Source organism: Poecile atricapillus, chromosome 15, assembly GCF_030490865.1.
Source record: "Poecile atricapillus isolate bPoeAtr1 chromosome 15, bPoeAtr1.hap1, whole genome shotgun sequence".
NCBI lineage: Eukaryota > Metazoa > Chordata > Aves > Passeriformes > Paridae > Poecile > Poecile atricapillus.
This window is the reverse complement of record NC_081263.1, coordinates 5517273-5527667: the sequence shown is the minus strand read 5'-3', so window position 1 is coordinate 5527667 and position 10395 is coordinate 5517273. Positions and strand designations below refer to the sequence as shown.

General features: G+C 45.1%; 1 protein-coding gene across 1 annotated transcript in view; it reads right to left on the bottom strand.

The window, feature by feature from the left end:
- Positions 1 to 4936: 4936 nt before the first annotated feature.
- The window catches only part of NTSR1 (neurotensin receptor 1), a 54678-nt gene continuing 49219 nt past the window's right edge, over positions 4937 to 10395 (bottom strand). The window contains exon 4 of the mRNA XM_058850708.1: positions 4937 to 9799. Within this exon, the coding sequence (XP_058706691.1) occupies positions 9550 to 9799 (250 nt within the window). The 3' untranslated portion in view covers positions 4937 to 9549. The remainder of the gene's footprint in view (positions 9800 to 10395) is intronic.

The window sequence follows — 10395 nt, the reverse complement described above, 5'->3', positions numbered from 1 at the left end:
CAAGGGGGATGAATTGTTGTAAACAAGTGGAAGTGAGATTTTGGTTGTAGAGGAAAGCTTTTGACTGATCTGTGAAAATGCAAAAATCAGACAGGAGCAGAATGTATTCTCTCTTTTTTTTTTTTTCCTCTTCTGTTTCCATTTTCCAGTGTTGTTTTTTTTTGGTTGCAGGCTGATGTTACTGACACAACTGTATTCTCCCTGGGAAAAGTCTGAGAATTCTTTTGATGACGTGATGTACAGAGAAACACAGAGAGCAAATGGAATTGTCATTATGCAGTGATGGTGCCCACACTTCCTAAAGATATTGAAAATCCTTTGTACCTTTTACCTACACCCTAAGCTGATATGGCACAATCTCCCTCAAAGCTGAGCTTTGAAAAGTCAGAATTTTTGGGCTGGGGGGAAGCAAAACTGAGATCCTCTCTCTGCAGAAACCTTTTCTGTCTCTATCTCCCTGTACAGAGGTTCATTAATTTTGCATTTTCTGAGGAATGGAGCAGAAAGAGCCCTCCCCAATTTTTATTTTAATGATCATCTTTGTGTAGCTTTGGCTTTCCCTTTCACTACAGGTATAAAGCTGCCACTCACACACTGACTCTTTGTTAAGCACATTGATGAAATGTTCTCCCAGAAGAATCTTCCCCAGGGATCAGATGACAACAACGTGGATGATCTCCCAGAGATCATATCACCCTAGGACAAGAGGAGAGGAATTTTTACCAGCCATTCTAAGACAAAGACATTGCTCTTCAAGGTTCTTCATGATGTTCTTCACAGCCAGGTTGGATGGGGCTTGGAGCAATGTGATTTAGTGGAATGTGTCCCTGTCCATGGAGGGGATTGGAATGAGATGATTTTTAAGGTCCCTTCTGACCCAAACCATTCTGGGGTTTAGTCACGAGGAGCTGATGGTAGTGGTGTATCCATGGAGTGAGACTGGCAGTGTGGCAGAACGTATTTTTCCCTGTCTCCAAAATTCCATGAAAACTTTTTAAGATACAAAGTGAAATCTGCAAGTGAATGTCAGTGAGCTCCAAATGACGAACAACATATTGAAAAGCATTGAGCCATGCTGTGATAACAGCTTTCCCCCCTCACCATTGTAATATATACAATAAGCAAGGGATATTGTCCTGTATTCAATAAAAATCAGCACCAGAGTCTTTATTCCTTCCAGACACAATCTATGAACTCTGATTTCTGTTTAATCTGATAAGCACCTCTGGCATTTAAGACTGGAGCTGTGAACAGAATGAACAGCATTCTTTTCCCCTGCTAAATGATATTTTTTTTAAAAAAAAAAAGCCTCAGAAAAGAGAAACAGAGGTAGATTAGGTCACTTACAAACACAAACTGTGTTTCTTTGCAGATGCAAACAGGTTTATACCAGTTGTGCAGGTGGGCGTTCATCAGGGCTCAGAAATGCTCTACAAATTTGTATTTTCTTTCATCTCAAAAGCCTGTAGACTTGTGTTTATTTGTTTTCAGCCTCCTGAAGGGTGCTGACTTCTCTGGGCAAGAGGATTAACCAGAGTGGCTGCCTTGCTGTGGTACCACTGGTGACCACCTTTAAAATCCCTGTACCATTTGCTTGGCTCAAGCCCACAGGAAGGAGAGGGATTAAATCTCAAGTTCTGAGTCAGAAAACACCAACAAGGACATCAGGCATTTTCCTGGACTGTTCACGAAAAATGATATTTCATGCTTTTGTTGACAGTAAATAGAAATTAATCTTATTCCAATTGCTGGTCTGAAGGAAGACAAAAAATGATTTATTGCAGTAATGCGAAACTTTGTAAGAATTCATGCTCTGTGTGGGAGCTGTACTAATAATGCTGTTGGCAGTCCTCGCTGCTTTTCAGCCGGTCAGGAAAAGTAAAACATCGAAAATGTCAGGTGTCACAGATTTCGTTAGAGCTCCCTGTGGCACTGCTGAGGTCACTCCCATTTAATGGAATTTGTTGCTGTTTGGGTGTTTTTCAAATTCAGCACACAATGCTTCACCTTCTCCTGCAATCTGCACGGGGCAGACACCAAGGATAACAGCGCCGTCAAGAACACTCTGAGAGCTGCCAAGTGCTGTGACAAGGTTGTTGCTGTTGCTGACAAGCAGTGAGAAGCTGCTTTTTAATGGCTGAATGTTGGCATGTTTTGCTAATATGTGTCTTGGAATGGAATCTTAATATAGCTCATGAGCTACCTGCTGATGCTGAGTGAAGGGAAAGGTGAAGCAGAGTTGACTGCTGCAAACACTGGGGTTTGAGGTTCTGGTCTAGAAGATTTCCTTGTGGCCTTGGGGTGAATTTCAGAAGTTCCTGTGCCTGAAATCCATCCCTAAAACAAGAGCTCCATTGCAGTGACAAAGGGATGAAGTGTGCTGGGTTGTTGGAAGTGTGCTAATGCTGTTAAATCTTGATAACAATAACTGCTACATCTCCATCATACTTGTGAAATTTTGGGGTGCTGGTGGGATCTAAATCTACCCTCCTTCAGCTTAAAGCCAATTCCCCTTGTCCTGTCACTCCAGGTTCTTGGAAAAACTCCCTCTCCAGCTCTCTTGAAGCCACTTTAGGTACTGAAAGGGGTTCCAAGGTCTTCCTGGAGCTTTCTTTTCTCCAGGCTGAGCAACCCTGGGCAAAACATCATACCAGCACCCACACATGCACTTACACACTCACTACTGATTTTTGTCCCTTCTCTTGTTCTTTCTTGAAAATCCTGGCTGGCTTGGGTGGGTTGGATCACCAGTGATATGGTGTTTAACTAACTTTGCTGCTTCTCTATTTAGATTAGATGTTAGCAAGAAATTCCTTGAGGGTGGTGAGGCCCTGGCCAGAGGGTCATCACAGGGTGCCCAGAGAAGCTGCTCCATCCCTGGAAGTGTCCAAGGCCAGGTTGGACAGGGCTTGGAGAAGCCTGGGATAGTGAAAGGTGTCCCTGCCCATGGCAGGGAGTTGGAATAAGATGAACTTTTAGGCTCCTTGCAACCCAAACCATGCTGTGATTCCATGATTCTATGATCTTTTCCCCCTGGTATTCAGCTGAGCAAGCCCAGGATGGGGCTGGCAGTCCATGGATGCTGGGCTGGCTGCTGTGGGCTCCCCTGGCATGGTTTTGTTCCCAGAAAACAACCCCAGCAGCTTGGTTTGGCCACCCTGCAGCACTCAGGCCATGCCTGTGCCTGTGCTTCTGGAGGGGTTTTGCACTTGAGTGCCCAAAACCACTTCAGGTTCTGCTTCGTGCTTCCCAGCCCACAGGAGGCCTGGAATAATAACTGTGGTGCTCTGCCTTATTGCTTAAATGCCCTCAAGAATATACTCCAGCCTGATCTACAGTTTAAAAAAATTCAATAAGGCAGAGCAGGATTTAAAGATATTTTAAATAAATTAACTTCTCATGGATGTTTATTAAGTTTTATGAAGCCATTTACTAAAATGTAACGTTTTTTTCCGAAAGGGGCCTGAAATTTTTCCCCCGTGAACTATGGAAATTGCTTTTATAATTGAAATGAGAAATAAGGGCCAAGCTGAAAGCATCCCTTATGGCTCGAGGTACAGTCCTTGTGCCTTTATAAAGCAAAAAAAGAATTATTTGACTCTCCACGCCTTCTGTTTTCCTTCACATTTGCGGGGCAGGACGTGGTGCACGACTGTGTGACGCTGGATGGGAGGGTGGCTTGGGAGGAATGGGAAGCTCTGCTTCCCAGGATTTGGCTTTGTCAAGGAGTCAGCCCTGAGCTAAACAAGTCACAAGCAGACAGCAACATTTTTCACTCCAGCTTGAACACGGGCTGGATTTCTGCAGAATCCACGGAGGCTCCACTGGGAGCACCGTGCCCAGCACAGAAATCTCCTGCAGCCAGGAAACAGAGATGCTGCCACGTGCTGTGGGTTTCCACTGCTGAAGACATGAGCTGCGGACTGAAAATACACCTTTGAGCAGAGCAGGGCTGAATACCAAATAAAAGGACCCATAAAATAAATTATTGATGGTGTAGGGACAATGGAGGCTCCTGCTCTTCTCATCTGGAAGCAGCACCAAAAAGCCTTTGGAGAGCTTTGGAGCTAGGTTTTAGAAGATGGATTTTCCAGGCATGAATAATTCCAAATATTTAAATTTTATTGTCTTGCTGCTTTCCAAGCAACCTTTCCCTCTATCAGAAATGAAAACAAAATGGTTGAATGGTTAAAAACTATGAAGATTTTATGGCTCAGCTCAGCTGTTGCACAACAGAACATTAACCAGGAGCTGCAGGGAGGGCGGAGGTGACTGATTTTTGCTCATTTAGTGTAAGAACATTTTAATATCATGGGTAATACTCAAGCATTCTGTTCCCACAAAATTGCATTTGTGTTAGAAAAATAAATGCTAGAGAGGAAGAGGCTCACACTAAAGATGGGAAGATAGGAGGAATCTGTAACATTTGCCCTGCAACAGGGAAAAGCAAGCAGGGAAGACAGGCAAGGCAGTAGCTCAGAGCCCTGCAGTGCCAGTGGGATCTCAGCACTTGGAGCAGCTCAGTCTGGGAGCTCAGAGCTCATTCCCACCCTTCAGGCTCCCTCACTCCACGTGCTCCAAGCCCTGGATGGGCTGGATGCTCTCCACCACTCTGCCCAGCAGCAGAGCAGGACAGCACGGACCTGATGCTTTTAACAGATCCCAGGAAGGATTTTTCAGGGCAAACATCACTGATGGGAGTGTCCTTCAAACCTAACTCGTCCCCCTTTTTGTTTGCTGACCTCAAGTCAGAAGCAGCAGCTGATGTTTGGATGCTGTTTGTGCTGCACAGGGACAGGAGCACTCAGGGCCCTTCTGCAGAGGAGCTGCAAATCCCAGCTCAAGGCCGATGGGATTTCAGCAGTTTAGACCCCAGCCAGGGTGCCTGTGCTGATAACCAGGCTGTGTGATAAAGGCACACCTGCCACTTCAAGCAAAAGCAGCCCAAGCCTTAAACTTGGATATTTATTTCTTAGGATCAATAAATGACAAAATAAAATACCGTACAGTACAAAGGCTATATCAGGAATTAACCATTTCGTTACACTTTGATCAGTAAATACAGTATCAATAATAGCATGTTACATTAAAAGAGTGTTTTCCATTGCCACACAGGAGGATTCCATACCCTCTTCTTTCCCTTTGTCACAGAAAATATTACAAGGTAGACACTGACACACTTTTAACATTCATTTTTTCCCCATTGAGCAACAGGCCACAGAAAATAAAGCACATCAACATTTTGTATCTCAGAATAAAATAAAAAAAAAAGGTGCACTTTAAAAATATTTGCCATGAATACAATGTGTGCAGGACTATCAGGTGGCACAGCTGGGGAAGGACTCTGGATCACAAAGCCAGGACACAGCATCACGAAATTTTGGATCAGCAATTTCTGCCTTCGTAGTAAGCAAATCCAGACTGAGAACAGGAAGAGTGGTTGAGCTGTGATGTGAAGAAGCAGACAGAGCTCTAGCAGACACAGCTTTGGTTAAAGAGTCACCAGACAACACAGCCAGCACGCTGGACTGACACAGCAGCGCACAGAAAAGTGCTCCCACGCCCTGGGGGTGTTTGCTGTCCCTGCCCAAGAGCAGCAGCAATGCAGCTGCACAGATGCTGGGTTCAAACTGCAGCACGAGCTGGCTGCAGCAGCTGCACACTCAGGGGCTGTTTCACTGAACTCTGGATGCTGGAAATGCAAAGCTCCTGCTATTGCCCTGCTTACCCTCCTCGCTGATTTTCCAGTGAGTTTTCTCCTGAAAAGCTCGCTGAAGCTCACTTCTCATGTGCCTTACAAATAAAGACAAGCTCAGCAGAGCGCTGCAACACTGATGGACTGAGCCTGTGGTGAGGCAGTCCTGTCTGGGGGAAATTTCTGAATAGCAAAACGACTTTATAAACCTGATTTCACACTCTGCCAAACGCATGGCTCTGGCAAGGGCACCGTGAAGTGAAACAAAACCTCAAAATAATGTTTGAAGAGGTCACTTGATAGACTCTCCTCAGAATGGGGTTTCTCAGAATCTATCTGGCAGCACTTCACATCTGCGGGTTCCACAGATTTTGTTCTTTTTAGAGTCAAACAGTTCCAAACACAGGGAATTTGCAGAGATGAGCACAGGCCCCAACCTCTGCTTCAGAGAAGAGTGCAGCCAAGACAGGAGCACAACAGATGGGAGGTTTTTTTTCTGTCTAATGGCAAAAGCCATTCACACTGGATTAAATTTAAAAACCTTGTTGGGTTAGCAGTTCAATCATTGTTAAAAGGCATGTAAAGAGCCATTTCTCTGGTAAATATGGGGCAGTTTATACCTTTTTCCTTCTCTACTGCATCAGCTTCCCTTTACAAGGCCAGGTTGGATGGGCCTAGGAGCAATCTGCTCTAGGGAAAATGTCCCTGCCTGTGACAGGGGTTTGGAACTGGATGGTCTTTAAGGTCCCTTCCAACCCAAACTGTCCAGTGATTCTCTGGAAACCATGGGGGTGTGCAGGGAGTTATCCTCACTTCTTTGAGCTCGAGGGAACCACAGCTGAATATTGCAAAATTAGGTGAGGAGGGAAGAGAGGATGAAACCAGCTGTAACTTACACTGCTCAGCTCAAGGTTCTCAGATCTGGCCAGTGGAAGAGGTAGCTTTGAGCTGCAATCTCAGATTAAGGCCATGGAGCCAGGTCTGCTCTCCTGTTAAACTGCAAGAACGGAGCTGTACAAGTCAGCAAACCACTTGGATAAATCCCCCAAATTCCCCCAGCTCTTCAGCACTCGAGTGGCCCAACAAACACTGTGGAAAGAGTTTATGATAAGTTCACTTTTACTCCAGCTTCTGCCCACTGTCACGTCAAACCAAAAATAAACCTGCCAGTTTCTCTGAGCTGTGATCGAATATTCTGTAAGATTCCAGTGTATCTCAGTGGTGAAAATCTAAACCAAGCATCTTATGTGAAACAACAAGTTTTGTACAGTGTTTTCTAAGGTAATCAAGCACATTTCAGCAGGTTGTTGTTGAACAAGTGTAGTAATAATGTTTAATATTCCAAAAGCAAATGAGACATGCAGGGTGTTAAATTGTAATGAAAGTCAAAGTGATGCAGTTACAGGTTTCAGAAAGCTCTTCCCAGCTGCTGGCTGTATTTAGAGGCAAAGTAAAAAAACTGGGTCCTCCAGAAACATTTGAAGGGTCTTGCCTGGAAGGCCAATGTTAAATATGTGATGTCAAGACTCCTCTTCCTCTCAAGGCAGATCTTTCCCCTTTCCTGTTCATGGTACCTGGATATTCCCACTAGGTAGAAGGAGCAGGTCTTCTTCTTCCAACATGCCCAAGCCATTTCACACACACCATGCACAGAAAATACTTGCTTGTTTCTCACAGATTTCCTTCTGAAGAGACCAGTCTCCTTTTCACCTCTTTGTTTCAATTTATTTATTTTTGTGCCACTACCTGTTTTCTTTGTCAAAGAGGAGTCAACAGTCCATGAGCAACAAAAGTGCTTGGTCAAATATAATCTCTGCCCTCTGCTTGGTACAACCAGGGCAAGAAATCACGAGAAGGCATGACAGAACAGAGCTTGCAGTTTGGTTGAATCAGAAGAAACTAAAGCCCCACTGACTTTTATTTTGAGCCCTTTCTTTTACAGGGGTTCTGTATTAGGCATTAAAATCACCTCCCACCCCTGGCAGGTGTGGCTGGAGGCTGTGGCTGATGGGCTGCCATGGTGGCCAGTTGGGGACAGGTTATAAATGCCCCAGAAGTAGCCACTCATCACCAGCAACTCACAGCAAACGCCCCCAAATGGGTTTTTCCTCCATGTGCTGAGCCCAGCAGGACCTAAACCACAAGTCCAGGGAGTTGGACTCGATGATTCTTGTGAGTCCCTTCCAGCCTGACCTGTTCTGTGATTCATTCATGCAACATCTGTAGCAGGAGGTGTCACCAGTGGTTCAGTAACTGGTCTCCATCACTGTGTGACCCTCACCTGGGCCAATCCACACCTCCAGCACTGTGGCTTCAGTCAGAAACTCATTAGCTGAAGGATGACATGGGGTGGGCAGAGCCCAGAAAGCCAAACTGAGCTGACTCTTCTACTTTGTCACCTTTCAGAGGCGAGTCCTGCTCTCCCAACGATGTGTGCTGTGAAAGGGGACACCAGGTCACCACCAGCAAGGGCTGCACAGGGTGCTTGGTCAGTTCCAGGTTCATGCAGGTCACCATCTGGGGAAAAAGCCCTTTAGCTTGTCCCAGAGCCCTGTTATTTCAGTACTAAAGACTCTGGAGCAATTTGTTGTATCATAAAAGGGTCTGTTAGAGGTGGAACCATATGGGACAAAAGCTCATGCTACCTCTCCTTACCAGCTGGGAAATTTCAAAGAGAATTTTCAAGTCTTGTTTCTGTTCCTCTGGCTTGTTAAAAGAAAGTGGGTTTAGAGCAAAGACCCCCCATTTTAGACTTTCTTATGATCTGCATTTGAACTATCTGAATATTGGGGGTGCAGGTAAGTGTGCCAACAGTTCTGGTAGCAAAAAGTAATGAAAGGAAAGGTATAACAAGAGGACCTGCTGCCTACAACTGCTATATACCGAGATGTCAGCCTTGTGGAAATGGAGAGGAAACAACTAAAACTGGAATAAGAATGGGAAAAATCTGAAGGTTGCACAGAATTGGGGTAGATTGCTCTTTTCTCAGCAGCCTGGAGTTCTCATGAGCTCAGAATTTTCTCATCTCTTAATGCAGGCCAGCAAACTGTTCTCCCTGATAAAAAATAGGATTTGGCTGTATGGCAAAAGGAAGATTTTTCCATTTCTGTTCATTTTCAGCACTCCATCTGGGCACAGCCACTGCATTCTTGACTTTGCCAGAGACTCTGCTGTTATCGGTGCAGTGGTAGCAAAGCCAGGCACTGTGGATGCCCTAAAGCCAAAGTGACCCCACTCCCCAGGCCACAGCCACCCCAGCCTAGATAAGGCATCATCTGTTCTTATTTCATTTCAAGGAGCTAGAGTGGCTCTCTTGAGCACCTCGGTCATTTTACTCACAATGGAGATATATTTCTAAAATAACCACCTGGCTCCCTGAGTTTTCACTCCTCGTTCATTGAACATCCCACAGATGAGCACATCCATTCTCCAAGAACATCCCTTTCTGTTCAAAGCTCCTTTCTTTCTCCTCATCAAACCCTCTGCTCGGTGCCACCAGGAGATGTGATCTCAAACCCTTGGATGTGAACACGGCATCTCTGCACTGAGAGAAGGATGAAATGCAGAACAGTTTTGCCTAAGTTGAACACATTTTGGCTTCCCAGTTAACACCACATCTGGATTTATGCCAGACTGAAGTTACAATACATGTAGACATTACTCACAAGAGGCAAGGCCAATGCTCAAAAATAACCTCAAAGTTACTGGCAGAACAAAGCCTATTTTTTCCAACAAAAATGACTTTGCTAAACACATTTGTGTTATGTGAATTTGGAGACCATGCATGAAAGTCACAGAGGCCTCTCTCAAGTTTTGACTCCACGATGAATTGCATTCCTCCTCCTCCTTTGGCTTCAGTATGTAGTTTCCCTCGTGACCTGGCTGGAAAATGTGTGATTGCTGGAGATGCTGTTGGATTTCCTGGTGAAGGCCAGTCGTTTCTTCTTCTTCCTCCATGGCAGGCACAGGATGGTGAGTGTGGAGAGGAAGATCTGGCGGAAGTTTGCCGACACCAGGTTGTAGAGGATGGGGTTGATTGCTGAGCTGACGTAGAAGAGGACATTTGTCAGCATGTAGAAGTAGTGGTAGAAGTTGTAAAGGAAACTGGAAGAACAGATGAAAGACAAAAATCTGAGTGTGAAGAACTCAAAGTCACAAGGGTGAGAAAAACACGAGCTGCTCTCCAGCTAACCTTTCTAGGCTGCAAACATGAACTCACCAGTGGTGCCTGAACCACCACAACCCATCTACATCTCCAACTGGAACTGGTCAAACATGGAACACATCCCTCTATGAAGATACTGCCCCACTCACCAGCAATTAGAGACCTATTTAAGCCCTGGGGTCAGACATTCATTTTTCCTTTGGAAGTAGTCATTCTGGAAACAGAGAAGCCAGATGGAAATTTGCTTCTGTGTCATACATACACATTAGCTTGACTCTTTTGGCTGCAGTTCTGATCTACAGAGGTTGCAGAAGAGCCAAACTCCAGTAACAGATGCAGCTCTCTCCTCCCTCTGGCAGTGAGAGCAGCATCAGCTCAGTCAATGGGTCCCTGGGTTGGGACTTGTCCGTAATGTGGGACAGCATTTCCTGTTCTGGGGGCAAGCTGATGATAGCATGCTTCTGAAACACATCCTAACCACCACAGTTTAATGTTTTCAACTAGAACTGGTTGAAAATGTTTTATTATCTTTTAT